Source organism: Spea bombifrons, chromosome 12, assembly GCF_027358695.1.
Source record: "Spea bombifrons isolate aSpeBom1 chromosome 12, aSpeBom1.2.pri, whole genome shotgun sequence".
NCBI lineage: Eukaryota > Metazoa > Chordata > Amphibia > Anura > Pelobatidae > Spea > Spea bombifrons.
Window position 1 is genome coordinate 18,544,123 of NC_071098.1, and position 22,992 is coordinate 18,567,114.

At 42.0% G+C, this 22,992-nt stretch overlaps 1 protein-coding gene across 1 annotated transcript; it reads right to left on the reverse strand.

Annotated features, from left to right (window-relative positions):
• Positions 1-1,603: 1,603 nt before the first annotated feature.
• On the reverse strand, positions 1,604-5,350 carry ZNF628 (zinc finger protein 628). Its single transcript, XM_053452165.1, has one exon. The coding sequence runs from the start codon at positions 5,341-5,343 to the stop codon at positions 2,119-2,121; it is 3,225 nt and encodes a 1,074-aa protein (XP_053308140.1). The 5' UTR covers positions 5,344-5,350; the 3' UTR covers positions 1,604-2,118.
• Positions 5,351-22,992: the final 17,642 nt, after the last annotated feature.

Sequence of the window (22,992 nt, forward strand, 5' to 3'; positions counted from 1 at the left end):
AATCCATGTGATCAGGCAGCAGGGGAAGCAATCCATGATCCAAGCACCATTACACACGATCGGTTGACAGGAATCCAGCGATAATCTCCCATGCCCTAGTGAACTCCCATCCCTCCACTGAAACAATGTCAGGACGTACAAGATGTGCAGCTTTTAAGGATGTACCAGTATGTCCTAAGGGATGCAAACAGGCTACGGAATGTCATGAGATGTATGTACCACACAAAACAAAGTTTTTATTTTGCTGCCAATTTACATACATCACAACTAATAAAAAATATATATATATACTTTGCTAGAGCAACCCCCCCTCAATCATCAAACAGCAAGGTATATACAAGGTATATAAATTGGTAATCTGTCAATAGCACTTCCATTCTAGTAAATGAGAGCGAGACATTAAAATCAATTGGAGTAGCAATACACAAAGGACTATCTAACCTTAAAAGAACCACGCCTCTTTAATTATAGTAGTGGGCACAAAAGCATCAGGTCACATCACTCTGCAAAGTTACATGCTTGCATGATGCATGGCAATGAAGCTATACTATGCTCTGTACCTCAGATTGCTATTCTGCTCATGTACAGTATTTGTTTCCTTCTTCCATTTTTTTCCAGTAGAGGAACATATTAAGCGAGCCAAAAGTTTAATATTCTTAATCTAATAAATATAGTGTTAACTGCTGCTGCTGCATTAGTAGTGTGTAGTTACATGACCCCACTGAACCTCTGCTTCCTGGATGTTTCTTTATATCAGCAGAGGACGGGTCTACTGACTCAGAGCTGAAGTGTAGTACTATATGCCCAGAGTCTCCTTTAGTAACACAGATGATCTCTGCCTCAAAAATTGCCAGTACTCCAGCATGGACATGGGCTGTTTTCATTGCCAGTACTCCAGCATGGACATGGGCTGTTTTCACTCCTGCATGGAGTGATTAGTTTATTCACTGTGATTCAATTATGCATCCTAATGGTATGCAGCTTTCCATATTAGAAAGATTAGTTACATTATGCTCCAGTTTAAAAATACAAAACACACAGCATTTACTCTGGTGCAACATAATACGGAATACATTTATTTTGTAGACTCAGATTAGCACTAAAAAAGTGAACAGCTGCTATATTATCCTACTTCAGACAGTGGTAATTTTCTTATATTCTGTATTTGTTCCTCTTTTCTAAAAACCATGTAATTTCTTTAAAAATACATACATGGACTTTAAATGTATGCATTTAAACGGGAATTTATACTATAACTATGGCAGGGCATATCTATCAAGTGTCCTGCTTTAGTAAATGTTTAGTTCACATGTTCCACATAAAATGCAGCTAGAATTCTAATGGTAGAAAAGGGCCTTCTAGAACAAGCTGGGTTTTTGACAGGAGGAGAAAGGCAAAAGAGGATGCATAATTAGGGAAAACTGCAGAAATAAGAAGCTACATTTAAGTTGGGACAGCTGGTATGGTGAAAAGGGTTTGCATTGTATTGAATTATATATTGTAAAACAGCAGGGGGTGTATGAAGGTGCAAGAGGTCTGTTTCTCAGCATGTTAGAAAATAATGCATGCAAAGATTTAACGCAAACCAATATGAAGCTGCAACTTTGTAGGATACAAAATAATTTTAAATTCACCAACTGTAAAATATGCAACTCATTGTAGATCGAGAATACAGTGTAACTGACAAATTAAAAAAAAAAAAAAAACATGAAATGCCAATAACAAAAAAATGGTTTCATCATTATTCAAGGAGTACCTAGATGGTAAGTATTTAAGACCCCATATAACTACTCAATAGTCATATAAAAAAAAAGTAAATAATTCTATGCAATTCTTTCTTTCACATATGAGTTATTCCTTGAGCATGCATCTTTGCATATTCATTTTTTAACCTATACCTTGTCAGATTCGGTCTAAAATGAAAAACATTTGTATACACATTAATGTACCACTTACATTAAAGAAGCTTTTGTATAAATGTGTTAAATATTTAAATTGTTCCCTAACATCATCAACCTTTTCAAACTCAGCAGAATCAGCAATGAGGTTGTGAATGCAATACTACCGTCATACCCACATCTATTCATGAAGTAATACACAAATTGTCATGAGGCCAAGTTAGAATGTGTGAACAAGTTGTACTTTAGAAACAGTCTGTAATATGTGAATAGAAGGAAGGCTTTGCTGCAATTCCTGCTCTGAATTATTTTGCATCTGTAATGTTTTCGTGTTCTGGTTTTCAGAACACAATTCAGAATTCTGCAGATTCTGAATAGTTTGGCTCCCTTGACCACTTGGCATAGTTCTTAAATGCAGGCTCTGCGATAGCTGAACATTGGTACAGTTTGGGTTGGTTGGTACTACACGTACATTTTGCCCTCCCTGCAAACCTTCTATTGTTTCCACAACCTGTAGATTCTGGGATTCTGGAAAATTATCCACCACTTGAAGTGTCTGCTCTCCTGGAGTGCTGTGTATAATAAATACATTTTGCCCTCCAGAGATATTAGCAGTGGATTCCTGTAAATTAGACATGGATTGAATGTGTACACTAGACCCATCCTGCATTCTCTGAATATTCTCCACCTCTTGCACACACAATTGTGTTTGCTCGCCATGAGCATTTTGTAGAATAAGGACGTTCTGCAAACCTTCTTCGGTCTGTAAAGTTTCAAAGCAAACATCCTGAACATCTTTTATGGACTGAAAATTATCAACACTGTCTGTAGTACTCAACAGCTCTTCGGTTTCAGGATTTTGTACTACAATTAAGTTGGAACTCTCATTTAGACTACCTTGGCCTCCTGGAACAGTTTGTACCTGAATTCTTGAACCGCTGGCTGCATCAGACATTGTCTGAAGAGGTATATTTGAAAAATTGTGATTATGTAATGTTTGCGTATTTACTATATCTTGAGAATGTTGTTTGGGTCCAATTTGAATACGTGAATTTTCCTGAGAGTTAGATAAAGTTTTAAGATGTGTTGCGGCCATGTCTGTTGTAATAGGTATTGGTTGGATTGGAATGCTAGCTATTCTGTTATTGACAGTGCCAGTGTTTGTTTGCATCGTTGGCAACTGCTGAGGGCTTTGCTCAATAACATTTTGTAGAACAATAACATTATGCCCTAAAGACAAACCCTGGGGTCTGAGCAATTCCTGGATGGTTTTATTTTCAATGTTTTGAAGAGGCTGCACACTTGACATAGACGCTCCTGGGCTAGGCATAATAAGAATATTCTGGTTAGAAGAGCTATAAGGTGTAGATGATTTTTTTGGTTTGGACTTGTTACATTTAGGTTTACTCTGTTTCTGTATCACTTCGCTAGAAATATGTGAAGTTATAGGGATCTTTTGTTGAGACTGCACTAACTGTGTGCTGGGTAGCAGTATGAATTTTGGAACATTGTGTTGTAGCACTTGTACCAAGAGAAATGTTTGTGATGTTAAGGGTTTAGGGTGGCTCCCTACTTCAATATTCACTGGGAATGACATGCTTGGCATAATTTGCACTCCCTGTGTGGTGGCTGTAGCTTTTAATCCCTGGGACCCACGTAAAGTTTGTGAGCTGTTTGTAGCGGATAACACGTGAGTTCGCATATGTCTTTGAAGGTAAGAAGACATAACAAAACCTTTACCGCAAACAGTGCAAGTGAATGGTCTATCATCAGAGTGTGTGCGCTGGTGCAATTGCAAGTTGGAAGAATGAGTAAACGTCTTGTAACATTTTTCACACTTGTAGGGCCTTTCTCCTGTGTGGGTCCGTTCATGCTGACGTAGATTTGAAGTTTGAGTAAACGTTTTTCCACACATTACACATGCAAAAGGGCGCTCACCAGTGTGCAACTGTCTGTGTCGGCGAAGGCAAGATGTGTTCTTAAATGATTTTCCACATTCATTACAAATATAAGGCCTCTCCCCCGTATGCAGTCGGAGATGATACTGATAATGGGAAGACCATTTAAAAGTTAGTCCACACTCTGCACACTTGAATGCTCTCACTCCTGTATGGACTCTCTGGTGAATAGATAACAATGATGAACGCTTAAAAGCTTTACCACACTCTGAACATTTGTAAGGACGTTCTCCAGTATGGTCCCTCATATGATAACGTAGCCCAGATGATCCTTTAAAGGCTTTACCACACTCAGTACATTTGTAGGGACGCTCAACAGTCTCTGCAGCAGTTGTAATGCTAGAAGGCTGAACTATCTCTGAAGTCTGCGGACATGTAACTTCAGCCTCTGTTTGAATTAGTTGTTGCTCTTCTGTATGAGATCTCTGGTGAACAAGCAGGTTGGAGAGCTGTACAAATGTTTTCTCACAAATGGAACACTTGAATGGCCTTTCACTGGAGTGACAATTTTGATGGCGTGAAAGAGCAGAGGCATTTTTAAATACTTTATCACAAGTTAAACAAGAATATGTCTGCTCTTCCACATGATTCTGTTGATGTCCAATAAGCATATCTTCATTGTTGAAAGTCAGATCACATGCACCACATTTAAAAAACATTTCCACTGTTTCCATTGCTGCTGTAGCAGTCAAGAATACTTCAGAATCTGCTTGCACAAATGCTTGCTCAATAGTATGAGACTGCAAATGTGACTGCAAGAAAGCATCAGAAATAAACATCTTGCCACACAAGTCACATTTGTGTGTGTACTTTCCACTATGTGTACGTTGGTGGAGCAGAAGGTTGGAGGAATGAGTAAAAGATTTACCACATTCATCACATTTGTAAGGGCGCTCCCCTGTGTGGATGCGCTGATGTTGCCTTAAATTTGTAGACTGAGTGAAAGCTTTTCCACACACATTGCATACATAAGGTCTCTCACCTGTATGAATATTTCTATGTCTTCTTAAACTAGATGAATTTTTAAATGCTTTTTCACATATGGTGCATTTATATGGCCTTTCACCAGTATGCTGCCTCACATGGTACTGGTAATGAGAAGACCACTTAAATGTCATTCCACAAATGTTACATTTGAAGGACCTCAAACCTGTGTGAACACTTTGATGGATCTGCAAAAGCGAAGAGCGCTTGAAAGCTTTGCCACAGTCGGCACATTTATAAGGACGTTCCCCAGTATGGCTTCTTTGATGATAGAGCAGTGCTGAAGAACCTTTAAAAGCCTTTGGGCATTCTGAACATTTATATGGCCGTTCCCCTGTGTGAGTCCTTTGGTGATGTATCAGTCTAGATGACCATTTAAAAACTTTGCCACACTCATGACACTCATACGGATTGTCGCTTATTTCGGCAGTTTGAGCAGCTGGCTGCACCTGTACCGCTGTCGTTTGAACTTCAGACATTTCCAGTTGCTGTGCACCAACCATTTTTACAAAACCTAGTAGAAGAAAAGAAAATCGCAATCAGAGGCTAATAAAATAAAGGTTAGATTTTATTTGCTAACTGAATTTAAAAAGGTATTAGTAAAAGGCAAGTCTATGGACACAAAATTACTAGTTTATTTAAAGGGAAACTCCCACTGATTATTTGTTTTCTGCAGGTGACATTTGTATTGTCAGTAATGTACTTATTAACTCATGCTAAAAGGGTTTTGTAACTCGAGGAGCAGCTGGGAAACTAGCATAGTTTTGCATGGACATTCTTTAGACGTTGTTTTCCCAGTGTGATTTGCCTGCAGTGTTATCCAGGAGTCAAGGGGTACCTTTCCTAGCTGGCCTTCAGATACCAGGGGGTGGTACTAGTCTGAGGGGACATGAAAAGAGCTGTACATAAAGCCAGAGGATTGTCAAAAAAATGCATCTACTACTTATGCAACAATATGAGTTTTGCGCACACACACTTGCCAACATTTGCAGCATAAATATTTAAGCAGAGGCTTCCAAATTGCAAATTGTGAAGCTAGTTCTCACAGAGGATCATGGCTAGGTGAGTTCTCATGTGGAAGAAATGATAGTTATTATTAAACTTTTTTTTACCACGTGCATATTTATGGAAAAAAACAAACAAACAAAACAGTTTTTCCATTATGGTCAACGTGAACGCACATTAACCAATTTCAATAAATTATATATATATATATATATATATTAGGGCTGCAACAAGTAATCGATAAAATCGATAATGAAAATCGTTGCCAACGAATTTCATTATCGATTAGTTGAATTGATTTTTATCGATTATAAAATGAGGGTTTTTTCAGAGCAAACGCTCTGAAAAATACCCCTCGTTATATAATCCGTTTAGTCTGACTCACAGCAGCAGCTCCTACTTACCAGTCCCTCCCTGTAATCACTGTGACAACTGACCCCGCCCCCTTCCTTCTCCAGAAGGCCAGAACCACATGGCTGCGATACTCATCTAACTAACTATAAAATTAATATTTGGGCTGCTGAAAGTTAGGGGAGGTGGGGGTTAATTAAGGGGCAGTTATGGTTAATGGGGTGTTTAGGGTTAATGTAGGAGCAGCTGTGGTTAATGGGGTGTTTGGGGTTAATTTGAGGCAGTTGTGGTTAATGGGGCGTTTAGGGTTAATTTAGGGTAGTTGTGTTTGATGGGGTATTTAGAGTTAATTTAGGGGTAGTTATGGTTAATAGGGTGTTTAGTGTTAATTTAATGATGAGGACTGAGGGTTAATTTAATAAAGTTAACTTAAGGCGCAGTTAGAGGTAAAGGGGGGCAGACTAAGGGGAATCTAAATCCTGGGGGCAGTGAAGATTAACCCAGTACTTATTTATAAAAGTATGGTGTCAGTGTGCTGTGAACAGGTCTGTGATTGAGGGGACTATGAGATATCTGGGGGGTATAAGGCATATCTGGGGAGGATGGAGTGACATATCTGGGGCTATAAGGCATATACGGTATATAAGGCATATGTGGGGAGGCCAGCGGGGAGTGGAATATGTGGGGAGGCCAGCGGGGAGTGGAATATGTGGGGAGGCCAGCGGGGAGTGGAATATGTGGGGAGGCCAGCGGGGAGTGGAATATGTGGGGAGGCCAGCGGGGAGTGGAATATGTGGGGAGGCCAGCGGGGAGTGGAATATGTGGGGAGGCCAGCGGGGAGTGGAATATGTGGGGAGGCCAGCGGGGAGTGGAATATGTGGGGAGGCCAGCGGGGAGTGGAATATGTGGGGAGGCCAGCGGGGAGTGGAATATGTGGGGAGGCCAGCGGGGAGTGGAATATGTGGGGAGGCCAGCGGGGAGTGGAATATGTGGGGAGGCCAGCGGGGAGTGGAATATGTGGGGAGGCCAGCGGGGAGTGGAATATGTGGGGAGGCCAGCGGGGCATGTCTGGGAGGCCAGCGGGGCATGTCTGGGAGGCAGCGTGGCATGTCTGGGAGGCAGCGTGGCATGTCTGGGAGGCAGCGTGGCATGTCTGGGAGGCAGCGTGGCATGTCTGGGAGGCAGCGTGGCATGTCTGGGAGGCAGCGTGGCAAATGTGCATAAATTGGGGGGGGCTGGTTGGGAAATAAAGACAAGAAATGCATTTTATCAGTTTTTTTTATTTATTTGTTTATTAAATTATTTTAAATAAATGAAAAGCGTACATTCATTTTTTTATCCGATTAATCGAAGAAATAAATCGGCCAACTAATAGATTATGAAAATAATCGTTGGTTGCAGCCCTAATTATATATATATATATATATGTTATGAAATTTTTACCAAGGAAAAAACCGTACTGGCTCGAATATAGGCCGCACCCGAATAGGGCTGCAACTAACGATTATTTTAATAATCGATTAATCGGCCGATTATTTTTTCGATTAATCGATTAATCGGATAAAAAAAACAATATGCAAATTTTTCGTTTATTTAAAAGAATTTAATGAACTGGATGTTAAAAAACAACTTAAAATTTACATTAACATTCTTATTTTGTTATGATGTAATAAAAAACAATATTTTCAAAGTACAAGAACCCAAACACAATATTTATGAAACAAAATAACCCCAAACATTCTGAAAAGAGGTGGACTATTACTGTTCAAGAAACTTTGCCCCAGCACTTTGCACTTTGCACCCAGCACTTTGCACCCAGCCCTGGCACTTTGCACCCAGCACTTTGCACCCAGCACTTTGCCCCAGCCCTGGCACTTTGCATCCAGCACTTTGCACCCAGCATTCAGCACTTTGCACCAGCACTTTGCACCCAGCCCTGGCACTTTGCACCCAGCACTTTGCACCCAGCCCTGGCACTTTGCACCCAGCACTGGCACTTTGCACCCAGCACTTTGCACTGTGCCCCTGCACCCAGTCTCTAACTCTGCCCTGCACCCAGCCCTGCCCCCACATTCTGCCCTGCCCCCACACTCACACTCTGCCCTGCACCCACTCTGCCCTGCACCCACACTCACACCCTGCCCTGCATCCCCACCCCCACTCTGCCCTGCACCCAGTCTCCCACTCTGCTCTGCACCCACACTCACACCCTGCATCCCCACCCCCACTCTGCCCTGCACCCAGTCTCCTGCCCTGCACCCCCCACCCCCACTCTGCCCTGCACCCCCACCCCCACTCTGCCCTGCACCCCCACCCCCACTCTGCCCTGCACCCACACTCACGAACCGCTCTGTGCGAATGGAGCCACTCGCACAGAGCGAACCGCTCTGTGCGAATGGAGCCACTCGCACAGAGCGAACCGCTCTGTGCGAATGGAGCCACTCGCACAGAGCGAACCGCTCTGTGCGAATGGAGCCACTCGCACAGAGCGAACCGCTCTGTGCGAGTGGAGCCACTCGCACAGAGCGAACCGCTCTGTGCGAGTGGAGCCACTCGCACAGAGCGAACCGCTCTGTGCGAGTGGAGCCACTCGCACAGAGCGAACCGCTCTGTGCGAGTGGAGCCACTCGCACAGAGCGAACCGCTCTGTGCGAGTGGAGCCACTCGCACAGAGCGAACCGCTCTGTGCGAGTGGAGCCACTCGCACAGAGCGAACCGCTCTGTGCGAGTGGAGCCACTCGCACAGAGCGAACCGCTCTGTGCGAGTGGAGCCACTCGCACAGAGCGAACCGCTCTGTGCGAGTGGCTCTGTGCGATCCGTGCACATAGACATGAAGAATACTTACCTCCGGAACGCGTCACATCCGTCACGTAGCTAGAAGGCGGAGACTGCAGAGCGTGTAGCAGAAGCGGGGAACGCTCGCGGAGGTAAGTAAAAGGAGCCGAGTGCTCCAACAACGAATTGATCACTCGATTAATCGATAACGGAAATCGTTATCGATGATTTCCGTTATCGATTATTATCGATTTTATCGATTCGTTGTTTCAGCTCTACACCCGAATATAGGCCGCACCCTAAAAGTTAGGTGCTTTTTTAAAGAAAAAGCTTTGTAATAGATATGCTGCCCCTCTGCCCCCGAGATATGCTGCCCCTCTGCCCCCGAGATATGCTGCCACTCTGTCCCCCCCTCGAGATATGCTGCCACTCTGTCCCCCCTCGATATATGCTGCCACTCTGCCCCCCCTCGATATATGCTGCCATTCTGCCCCCCCTCGAGATATGCTGCCACTCTGTCCCCCCCTCGAGATATGCTGCCACTCTGCCCCCCCGAGATATGCTACCACTCTGCCCCCCCGAGATATGCTGCCACTCTGTCCTCCCCCCGCCGAGATAGAAGTATGCTGCCACTCTGCAACACCCCCCCCCGACCGATTTACCAGAGAAGACACCCGGGTGTCTTGCGGGGGACATCTACGTAATACGTGTACCGGAAGTTGTATACGTGTATTGCGTAGATGTCCCCCGCCGGCCCCGCAAGACACCCGGGAGTCTGCTCTGGTAAGTCTTGGGGGCAGAGGTATGCGAGCGTAAACAACCTCCGCTGCACGATGTGCTTTAACAATATGTTGTTAAAGCACATCAAGCAGACGTGCCAGCAGCGGAGGTTGTTTATGCGCGCATCGCCGCAGCCGCTGAACGTCTGCGCAACGCGCTTAGACAATCTCCCGTGCCGGTACTACCCCCGTGGGACGTGCCGGCAGGGGAGACTGTCTCAGCGTATCGGAGAATAGGATGCAGGTCCTCTGCACCGCTGTGGGAGATCTGCATCCTAACCCTGCTGCCTGCCCGGCACTGCATGTCCTGGGCGATTTGAATTGCGCATTCCTGCGCTAAACCTCGAATATAGGCCGCACCCCCACTTTAAAGACAAAGTGGGGGGGGGGAGTGTGGCCTATGTCTGGGCAAATACGGTACTTTTTAAGTGCAAATTGGAGTCTCTTTTGTATGAATTAAATCAACTTCTTTCAGTTATTGGATCAGTGTAAAACCCAGCCTGTATAACAGTATAAGTTTGCTGTTCCCTTAAAAATAACTCAACACACAGCCATTAATGTCTAAACCTTGGCAACAAAAGTGAGTACACCCCTAAGTGGAAATGTCTAAATTGGGCCCAATTAGCCATTTCCCCTCCCCGGTGTCATAATAAAATGAAATCCTCTGAGGAGTTGGTTAGAGAATTCCATAATTGTGTTTAGAGTTGTTTTCATGTCTTAGGATTCAACATTTTCTTTCAAAGTCATTAATAATTTCCATATCAACATCAAGGCCTGGGAAATTGAATTGAATGTAGATTACTATAAAATCATTATAAAGTGATAAAACATCTTAATAAGAATATCCATTGCCTGGATTACATTGAAATGCAATACAAACTAATTTATAGGTGGCACCTTGCTCCAACTAAATTATCTAAGATGTATAACCTTATCAACTCTAATTGCTGGAGATGTCAGCCCTCCCATACGGATTACCTGCATATCTGGTGGTCTTGCCCCCAAATAAAAAAAAATACGGCTAGACATTACACAACAAATCCATAACATTTTTGGTATCAGTATCCCACCTAAATATATATTACTACACCTAGAGAGGCCCAAAATCACATCTCTAGATAGAGCAGCGATTGCTCATTTTACAATAGTCACTAAACTTCTTATGGCAAGAAGCTGAAAAACATTAGTAATCCACAGCTGGCCACAGATAAAAGAACAATTCCCATATCAACGTAAGATGGAGCATTACCTCTCCCTTCAGTCTGATAGACTAGGGAAAACATCTAAATGTTGGGCCTACATTATTGAGAAAGCACAAGGAACATCAAATGCCTGGGTTTTTTTTCTTTTATTGTTTTGCAACAAGTACACATCCTCAGTATTGTGTTTTTTGTTTATTCAAATCAGATGAATTGCTGTACATTGTATTGTTTTTTATACAGAAAATAATAAAAATAAATTTAAAAAAATTATCAGAAAGGTTTGTCCATACTCTCCTGGGAACTCTGGGTACAGGTACTGCATTTAGCCATGCAACTCAATAGAGTCCATCTTACTCACAATATAAAAAAAAATATATTTTCTTTTAAATTAAAGTGTGATAACATTTAGAAATTATTTTCTAGTGATGTCAGTGTCAATTAAACCCCCCAGTTCCCAAAAAATCCTGGTATCAAAATGAGTTAAAATACCAGAAACCCTATGCACAAAAACATTGGGTATTTCAACTCAGGACAAATAATAGAATCTATTTAGGATTACTTAATCTTTGGTACATGACTAAAATATTTTCCAAATAGAATTCCTAAAATACTGTTTTGTTTCTCAATTTTTCACCCAATTTCATTTTTTCCATAAATTAGATGATATGACCATAATAATGGTATCTAAGGAAAACCCTTTTTGTACTGGGGGAAAAAACCAAAACAGTTTGCGTGGATACATTAACCCCTTCAGGACCGGGACGTACCTGGTACTTCCTGGTTAACAGTCACCGGTAGACCGGTACGTCTCCTCCAAAAACCGCCCCCACATCGCCACAATCGTGGCGATCGTGGGGGGCGCTGCTGCTGTCTGCCCAGGAGTCTGGGCAGAACAGCAGAGCCGCTCAGAGCCCGCTCCCAAGCCTACGATCACTCCCACGGAGTGATTCTCTAGGCAGAAACCACGATTGCAGAAAAATCTGCAATCGGGGTTTCAGCTGCCACAGGCAGCTTCAGGGAAGGGGGTGGTGTGTTGAATGGGTCCCCACACAAGTGTGGGGACCTGACCCAACACCCCCCTGCTGCCTGATCGCTCCATGAGAGCCTCAGTGCAGCGTTAACCCCTTCAATGCCGCGGACAGGGAGACAGGGTTATTTGGTCTCCACATGAGTGTGGAGACCAGCCCCCTCCCCCTTCCTCAGTTAACCTCTACCCCCCTCTTCCTCAATTAACCCCTTCAATGCTGCGATTGTGTATGACCCCCATCGCAGCATTGCAGGGGTTAATATTAGTCCCCACAAGCTTGTGGGGACTAAATACCAGTCAATGCTGTGCTTCAATGGAGCATCAGCATTGACAGCGTTAAAAAAAAATGTAAAAAATAAAAAAAAAATTAAAAAATAATAAAATAATAATAATAATAAAAAAAAACAACAGCACTGACCTGAAAGTCCAGGGTGCTTCCAGGTCAAATGCTGGGCTGGGCTGATCAGATCGCTCCTGGCCAATAGGAGTGATCGGATCATTATGGCAGCCCACGGATGACCCTGCTCTACAAAGAGAGAGGGGTCATCTAGGGTAATTATGAAAAAACACAAATTATTAATAAATGAAAAAAATCATAATTATTACCTGATCACTTGTCCGTGACATTTTAAGTCGCTGATTATTGATCGGTCTCCCTGATTGATGTCAGCGGCCTAAACCTGTCACTTACAAGTAATCTGATAAAAAAAAAATATTTAAAAAAAATGTAAATGCACATGTTCCAGTTTTGCCCTCATAGCTTCCTCAAAAACTGCATGAACCATGCATGTGAGGCCTTGTTGGAACCGGGGGATGTTGGTGAACAAAATGTGGTGTTTTCTTCCAGTGTTACACATATGCTGTGCAAGAAATAAATTGCAACATTGAAATTTATGCGTTAAAAACGCAATACAATAATTTCCCTGTGAAGTTTGGCAGACATCAGTGAAGAAATGGCTGGCTGAAAACTGTCAAAACTACCCTAGTTGAACACCTTGACTCGTCTACTGTTCATAAATATATACTTTTATGGGGTAATTTACAGTGGGGGGCTTCCAAAATGTCCCAAATGGGATATGGGCCCAGGAAACCAATTTCTGAAAATTCCAAATTTAAAAAGTAAAATGCGCATGTTCCAGTTTTGCCCTCATAGCTTCCTCAAAAAATGCATGAACCACGCATGTGAGGCCTTGTTGGAACCGGGGGATGTTGGTGAACACAATTTGGTGTTTTCTTGTGCAGTTGCACATATTCTATACAAAATATAATATAAAATCTAAAGCAACATTGCAACATATGCAAAAAAAAAATATAAAAATACCTCAAAATTTGCCAGCAATTGGCGATAAAATCCCTGTTTGAAAAGTGTCAAAATGACCCTAGTTGTACACCTTGACTTATCTACTGTTCATAAACATATAATTTTGGGGGGATAATCAGTATCTGTGACAACTATTGCAGTTATTAGACTACCATGCCAAATTTGAAAAAAATTACATTTTAAAAACATGATGCATGCCTTGCAATATTTTCCCTATACTGGTCAAAATAGATAAAAATCCTGGCCATGTTGGGTGGTTTCCAAATCAGGACAACTTAATGAATATATCTGGGATAATTTTTTCCCATTGGTTCAATGTGTGTACAATTTGTATATATACAAAACTTTAAAAAAATGCATTTTTTTTCATTTTTCCCCCCACTTTTTCCAGTTTATTTCAAACAAAACAATGTACTACCCAGCTTAATATGGTTTCAAATGAAAGCCCTACTTGTGCTGAAAAAAACAATATATGATTTGTGTGGGTGCACCAATTGATAAGAGAGAAATTACAGTTGAAGAAAGACATGGCAAAAACACAAAAACGGCTCCGGTCCTTTAGCGACACGTTAGTATCAAAATCCCAAAATGTCGGTTCAGCAATTATTCTGCTTAGTACCCATGTAAACTATATTGTTTTTTTTCAAGGAGAGATAGATAATTAACTAAAAATTTAGGAAGAGAAGTTTAGTAAAAACTAGCGAAAATTAGAAAAAAAAAACTAATTTTTTATATATTTCCCCTCTGAATCCTCACAAAATTAGGTAAGGTGATGGAATATCCCCTCCAAGTTTTTCAATTCAGGTGTCCTGATTTCAGAAATACCTCATTTATATAGACTTTCCCAGCACTTATAGGGAACATGCTATAAAGTGTACATTATTCGTAGAATTTCTATGCTTATGGTTTAATGGGTTTGGGGGTTGTGAACAGGGGCAGGAGGGTTATACCTTTTAGATGTTGTGTTAGGGAAATGAGAAGTAAGGGTTTTTTCTTTTTTTATAATTTTTTGTATTTTATTTTTAAATTGCACTGATATCAGTGCAGTATGGTAAGAGCTCACTTTATTGTATTATTTTAGTGATTTTTTTTTTATTGTTAAAAAGTCCAGGCTGTCAAACTCTCCCATGTAGCGGCAGGGATGTGACCCTGCCGCTGCAAGAAGGGCAGGAGTACCGGTACGTCCATAGGGGTTTCTTGGGATGTGTTTTATGGAGATACCGGTACGTCCGTAGGACACTGAAGGGGGTTAAACGAGTTAAAATTACAGCTAAACACCGCAACTAAAGTCTTAAAAGAGCGATTTTTACACAGGGTTTTGTTGCTTTTCTGAGCACGATTCATGTTAAATAATAAGCAAAATTCTGAAAATGTTAAAACCTCCACAATCAGAATTCCCAAGCCGACCCAATAATAATTTGTGTACTTTTTCTGTCAAAAGTTTGGGGGTTTTAGCAGTACTAAGCATACTTCTGACAATAAATTTGTTCATAAAACTACTTAATCCAGCAGGGTAATTGGAAAAGCATCCAAAGGATAACTTGTTTTCTACATACCCCATAACGCTAAACCAATTGCACAGGAAATAACTGAAGTTCAACAAAGAAATGCCACATACAGTTGAAGCCTAAGATGATTAGGAGATACAGATATTGGGATGTAAGTATAACTGTCACTTGAAAAGTGGTTTGATCAACCAAGGAAAAGCCCCTGCTTGAATGACATTTACCTTGGATGCTTTGGTGTTAATATCACTTTTCAAGAGAATGCATAATCGCTATTGTCCCAAGTCGACATTTACAAAAAAAATATCATGAATAAAAAAAAAGTGCTCCTTTAACGTGAAATAACAGATCAAGCATTTGAAAATGACAAACACGTAAAAGAAACCAAATCTGCCTGCAGATAGCAGGCATTGTGAACAACACAGAGGGCCTCGCCATCCGTTTTGCGAAAATACTCCAAAAGGAGATAATTGTGTTAGTTTGCGCAAATGCTAACGTGTTTTATTTGCAATTTAACGCATCGAGATTTACACTGTTCTATTATATGATTATTTACACTAATGGCTCTTTTAAAGAATAAATACACATCTATAAGTAAAGAGTTAATTGCCAACATGTATACGTACATCACAACACAAGTCCACAACAGATATTTCAGGCTACCACTGACAGTAAAAGTGGCTGAGTGTCCACCTCCGTACGGTATGTACGGAGGTGGACACTCCCTAAATCGCATAATAAAGCGGTAAGTACGTCGCGCTACTAAAACAACCCTCATCTTACTTGTCCGTTTCAGGCAGGCGGGTAGACTGCACCGGTTTCAAAAACGTTTCCAACCGGTCAGGTCCTCTTTCTCGTGTCATGCGCATGCGCATTGTATTCACCAACGTCAGTGACGGTAAAACGGTGATGTCATCACGTAGCCCTCCTCGTTTTGGCTTACTGTCTGCGTAATCATCGGAGAAGACTGAAGGAGGTTATAGGTCACAAATGATGGTATACACATCAATCATCCACACACTACATATTGCTGACCAGCAGTTGTGAAAATCTAGCCTAAAGGCAAGGCCAAATGAATTCGCTTCGGGTCCTAGAGAAATTATATAGGAAGTGACCCTTCTATGGTTGTCATATTGTGATCCCTTTCTCCTTCTGTTGTATTCTTTATTTGTTTGGCAATTTCTTTTGCCAAATGCCCTTTTTGCACCTCACTGGCTAGCATCTTTTTCTGCCTTTTCTCAATCTTCTTTGCCCCCTTTTTCTTTTTATCTTTTGCCTGCCTCTTACATTTTTGGTCCTTATGGACATGATAGCATTACACAGTTGCTGCAGATTTTTCAGCTGCACATCCATGATGCAAATCTCCCATTCCACCACATTCCAAAAGTGCTTTATTGGATTGAGGTCTGGTGACTGTGGAGGCCATTGGAGTACAGTGAACTCTTTGTCATGTTCAAAAAACCAGAGATAATGTGAGTTTTGTGACATGGTCCATTATCCTGCTACAAGTAGCCGTCAGAATATACCCATCTTCTGATGGCTACTTGTAGCAGGATAATGGACCATGTCACAAAACTCACACACTGTGGTTATAAAGGGACCCTGCCATCTGAATGTTGCAGCTGGAATCCAACTCATCAGACCAGACAACATTCTTCCAGTCTTCCATTTTCCAGTTTTGGTGAGCCTGTGTATATTGTAGCCTCAGTTTTCTGTTCTTAGCTGACAGGAGTGGCACCTGTTGGGCTACATCAGCAGAAGACCGTTGAACGTGTTGTGCATTCAGATATGGTATTCTGCATTCCGTGGTTGCAACCAGTGGTTATTTGAGTTACTGTTGCCTTTCTGGCATCTCGAACCAGTCTGCCCATTGTCCTCTGACCTTTGACATCAACATCAACTGTACTCCAATGGCCTACACAGTCACCAGATCGCACTTTTGGGATGTGGTAGAATGGGAGATTTGCATCATGGATGTGCATCCGTCAAATCTGCAGCAACTGCTTGATGCCATCATGTCCATATGGACCAAAATCTCTGTAGAATGTTTCCAGCAACTTGTAGAAAGTATGCCACGAAGAATGAAGGCAAAATGGGGTACCAACCTGGTACTAGCAAGGTGTACCTCATAAAGTGGCCAGTGTGTGTATGTGTATATATATATATATATATATACATTTATATATATATACATATATATATATTTGAACATGTTTGCTTATGTTATCAATTTGACACTCACTGGTATTTATTTGTGGTATTCTTCTGGGCCTAACCCAACTTACCATCTAGCAAACCAATAGTAGATCGATAGATGGGTGGATCAATTTAGAGGACGAGATCTCACAAATGTATAGTAATCCTTAGAGGACTACCGTATTTGCTCGATTATAAGACGACCCTGATTATAAGACGACCCCCCAAAATCTGAATATTAACTTAGGAAAAAAAGAAAAAGCCTGAATATAAGACGACCCTAAAGGAAAAAAGTTTTCCCAGTAAATGTTAATTCATGTAAACTATTTTTTTTAATAAAAGCTATGATTGAGAAAAATATTTTTTTTTGTTTTTATTTCTTGTATTTTCCAACCTGTCCCCCAGTTACGCACATCTGCCCCCAGGCTTGGCACACCAATATGGCACTGTGGCCCATGATATGCCTTTTAACCCTCTATATGCCACTGTGCCCCATGGTATGCCTTTTGACCCCCTATGTGCCACTCTGCCTCCAGAAATGCCTTATACCCCTATATCCCATTCTGGCATTTAGGGGGTTAAAATGCATATTATGGGGCAGAGTGGCATATAGGGAGGTATAAGGCATTCCAGGAGGCAGAGTGGCATTAAGGGAGTTAAAAGGCATTATATAGAGCACTCTGCCTCCAGAAATGCCTTATACCCCTATATGCCACTCTGGCATTTAGGGGGTTAAAAGGCATATTATGGGGCAGAATGGCATATAGGGAGGTATAAGGCATTTCAGGAGGCAGAGTGCTCTATTAAATGCCCCCTTAACGCCACTCTGCCTCCTGAAATGCCTTATACCTCCCTATATGCCACTCTGCCCCATAATATGACTTTTAACCCCCTAAGTGCCAGAAAGGGCATATAGGGGTATAAGGCATTCCATAAAAATGCCACACACACACACACACACACACTTACTTACCGGTGCTTCCAATTTCCTGCTGTATTGCCGGTGCAGCGGGTTGACGTCTCATTCCGCGGCAGCCGGAAGGAGGTGGAGTTGGCAGCGGGGGTTTGTATGCGTCCGTCGCAAATACCTTCCCCGGCTGTCAGAGATGAGAGTTCCCCGCACCCCCCGCTGCCAACTTCACCTCCGGAAGCACCGGTAAGTGTGTGTGTGTGGGGGGGGCGACGACACGAGGATCCAGGTCCCCTGCAGCGGTGCGGGGGATCTGGATCTTAGTCTCATAATCAGACCTCTATTTGAGATCTGATTAGAAGACGACCCCGATTATAAGACGAGGGGTATTTTTCAGAGCATTTGCTCTGAAAAAACCTCGTCTTATAATCGAGCAAATACGGTATATTGGGCCATCATTCACAATGGAGATAGAGTTGTTATCATCGATAGTACATGTATTAGATAACATGATTTTGTATGTTAGTGAATTGAATCTCCAATCCTTGAGTGCTATAGCAGGCAGTTAGTCCTGTGTCCACAGGGGACCCTGAGCCTTAACCTCTGGAGAAAAAGGGTTGGTTTTATGTGAAAACCCTGTGTGATGGGACACCCTGTACCCTGTGCGAGTGCCTCCTCCTTCAGAGACTCCAGTGAATAACTTCTTCAGTGCCAGACAGGACTGACACTGTAGGGAGGAAGCGGGACACAGCTACACTAGAGTCACGTTGACGCTGGATCTGTTAAAATGTAGCAGCCGCTTCTGTGGGCAATACTACTTGCCGGGGCTCAGTGGCAGAGACTGTACCAGCATTGAAAGAATAAAAAAAATGTCTTCAGATGCAATGGCCTGAGTGTCAACAGTGCTTCCAGGTCAATTGTCATTTAGACTCTGCAGCAGTTTAAACTGAGTGGGATGATGACCAGACTGCTCCTGACCAACAGGAGTGATCTGATAATCATCAGATATTAAAATAATAAATAGTTTTTTTTCTTTACCTTGGATGGCCCCTATATCTGTGATAGTTGTCACTTATGGGGGGCATCAAGTGATTTTGATTCATTATGAATACAAAACCCAAATCAATTATTAATGACATCTTATGATTAATGTAAGTGACCTAAACTTCAATTAAAAGTGATTACTTTTTTTTTTATTTTACAGTTTTACTATACACTGTGCATATTAGTAATACTGCATATTGTTGTAAATTTAGGTCAGATTGGGCCATATTTTCTCTCAATGAAAAATGAATGTGGCCCACATACACATACATTTCTGATGAAATGGCCCACTGCAGAAAGAACTGGGATGGCCCTAGTACAGGGGTGTCCAAGTTTTTTCTGCAGTGCGCCATTTCACCAGAATTGTATACGTGCGAGGGCCGCACTCATTTTTCACTGTGAGAAAATATGGCCTTTAATAAAATATGCAGATTAAAATAAAGTAAATGACACAAAACCTTTACTTTTCCTCTCACTGATTTCTGGGCCTAGAAAGTGTTGTGACTACAAATTCAGGATAATTAAAAATGAAATAGTTCTATTTATTCTAGGGATGCACCAAAATGAAAATTCTGGACCAAAACATTCACGGTTCACTTACCCAAAACCGAAAATGATCCCCCACCTTTAAAAATAATAATAAAAACTCACATTTTTAATAAAAGTAGGTAACACACCACAATTGGACAAAAAAAAATTAACAATATGACTTGGCATGATAGGAGTGTGATTGCTAACAGCAATCACACTCCTATCATACCCAGGGAACCAATTAATGCTGTTACCTAGGCATGATAGGACTGTGCTTGCTGTGATTGCTGTTAGCAATCACACTCCTATCATGCCAAGTCAGCCAGTACATGCTGGTACAGGGTGGCTGTAAGTGATGTGCAGACCCCATATTGCTGGCAGCATCAATACACAAGGGGGGCAGCTAGCTAGGTTTCAGCATGTACTGGCTGACTTGGCATGATAGGAGTGTGATTGCTAACAGCAATCACAGTCCCATCATGCTTAGGTTTCAGCACTTATACATCCAAACAGTAAATGCTGGAACCTAGGCATGATGGGACTGTGATTGCTGTTAGCAATCACACTCCTATCATGCCGAGTCAGCCAGTACATGCTGGTACAGGGTGGCTGTAAGTGCTGTGCAGATCACATACTGCTGGCAGCATCACTACACAAGGGGGGAAGCTAGCTAGGTTTCAGCATGTACTGGCTGACTTGGCATGATAGGAGTGTGATTGCTAACAACAATCACAGTCCCATCATGCCTAGGTTCCAGCACTTACACATCCATGCTATCACACACACACACACTCATTCATTCATATACTCATTCATTCACAGATTAATTCCCTCAATCACGCATACTGATTTAAACACCCTCCCCACCCCCTTACCTGCACTGCAGCTCTTCGATGCCGCTCACAGACTTCAGCAGGGGGTGCGGCCTCCCTCTGCATTCTCTGGTACTGCACCAGGAAGGAAGCAGGAAGCAGGACTGGAGCAGAGTCAAGTGATGTCACGTGAACTCTGCTGGGTTCCGCTTCCTCTATGCAGTACAAAAGACCCTCCCACAGGTAAGTAGCAGGGCTCTTGTTGTAGCAGGGCTCGAGGTGTGGCCCGCGTAAGATCGGTTGCCCTGGCTGCCGATCTTACGCGGGCCGCACCTCGAGGTCTCGCGGGCCGCATTTGGCCCGCGGGACGAAAGTTGGACGCCCCTGCCCTAGTATATAGGATTAGTTCATGATATACACTTATACAAGAACTGCAGTAGAAGTTTTTTTTATAAACGAACCAAAAATGTATGGGGCCCAGGTACATATAGAGGGAAGAAAAACAATACAATATAGTGTAGATTGTATATTCAATATTAATGAAAGGTGATGTGTTGCACTCACAAGTAAAGAAGGTGATTCAGACCCATCAGCATGGAATATGATAAATTCTTAAATGTTCTTCGTATAAAGTCTAAAAAACAAACTAAACTAACAAACTAAAATGGTGCAATATCTTAAGGTAAAATACATGTTTTGCCGGTAAAAATGCACTCACAATTTGTTCATGCACGAAAGTGCATATGCAGGCGTTTTTGTAAAAAGGCCACCAAAAGGTAAGGTGTGATGAAGTCCAATTTGATCCTTCGATGCATTTCGCCCCTTGGGCTTCCTCAGGAGATCAATCGGTAAATCAGTCAGTAATCGGTAAGCGATTTATAGCCGTTTCCGTGTATGCCATCGCGTATTGACCATCACGTACTGATGTCATCACGTATCGTTTGTGTTCTTTAGTTGTTCCCGCGTGTGTCGATAAAGTTGTAAAAAAGAAACAAAGGCTATCTAGCCTATATTCAGGGCGGTCTCCAAGCGAACCTCCCAATAGGCGGAGAAAGAAGACAAGCGGTTCAGAACAGTTCACGGAAATCAAGAGGATAATTTGTGTAATCTATGTAATCGAGGAAAGAAGAAGAGCAAGGAAAAGAGCAAGAGTACCCACCAAAGGCTCTAATGATTCTTATGTATGTGTGTATCTATAAAATGACTTTGATTGTATTACAGTATTTGCTCGATTATAAGACGAGGTTTTTTTCAAATGCTCTGAAAAATACCCCTCGTCTTATAATCGGGGTCGTCTTATAATCAGACCTCAAATACGTCTGACTATGAGACGACTAAGATCCAGATCCCCCGCAGCTGCAGGGGACCTGGATCCTCCTGTCCCCCCCCGCCCCACTTACCGGTACTTCTGAGTCCCCGGTGTGTAGCTGGGGCAGCGTGTAGATGTCTACGCGATTCGCGTAGACAACTTCAGCTGCAGCAGGAAGGAGGTGTGGCTAGCAGCGGGGGTTGTCTGCGTCCATCTGACAGTCGGGGAAGGTCTGCGCGATGGACGCAGACACTCCTCGCTGCCAGCCACGCCTCCTTCCCGCTGCAGCGTAAGTGCGTGGGATCTACACGCTGCCCCGGCTACATAACAGGGAAGTCAGAAGCACCGGTAAATTGGTTGGGTGGGCGGGGGAGTTATAAATGGGGGGCATAAGGCATTTCTGGAGGCAGAGTGCTCTGTGAAATGCCTTTTAACTCCCTTAATGCCACTCTGCCTCCAGAAATGCCTTTTTAACCCTCTATACGCCACTATGCCTCCTGAATGCCTTAAACCTACCTATATGCCACTCTTCCCCATAATATGCCTTTTAACCCTCTAAATGCCAGAGTGGCATATAGGGGTATAAGGCATTTCTGGAGGCAGAGTGGCACATAGGGGGTCAAAAGGCATATCATGGGGCACAGTGGCATTTAGAGGGTTAAAATGCATATCATGGGGCACAGTGGCATATAGGGGGTAAAAGGCATTTCTGGGGCAGATGTGCATAACTGGGGGGCAGGTTGGAAAATAGAAGGAAATAAAACCAAAATATTTTCTCAATCATAGCTTTTATTAAAAAAAATTGTTTAGATGAATTAACATTTACTGGTAAAACTTTTTTCCTAAAGGGTCGTCTTATATTCAGGCTTTTTCTTTTTTTTCCTTAATTAATATTCAGATTTGGGGGGTCGTCTTATAATCAGGGTCGTCTTATAATTGAGCAAATACGGTATATATTGAACCAGACGATTCACAGTGCAGATGCTTATAGCGATTGATAAATATGTTATATGTGGCTATATAACTGTAATTAAGATAATTATAAAGAATCAAGAAGTTTAAAAGTTATTTATATATATGTTTTGGTTTTAAAATCTCATAAAATAAAAAAAACTTGTTACTTATATCAGATCAAGTATTTGGAATCATGATGTGTAAGAACATAATTGATTAAAATATATGAATAGGTGTCTGGATATATTTGTTCCATATGGCTAACATGCCTTAATGGGTTAAGTATATTATATACCCAAATGTAATGAAACTGAATTAAAGATATTAAATATTAAATTAATTGTAATTAATAAATATGAATGTATTAAAATGAAATTAAGATATTAAATATTAAATTAATTGTGATTATACATATAGTGCCAAAATGATA

What these genes read in the sequence shown, in the direction of transcription:
- ZNF628 (XM_053452165.1), bottom strand. Translation starts at nt 5,343, where the DNA reads ATGGTTGGTGCACAGCAACTGGAAATGTCTGAAGTTCAAACGACAGCG.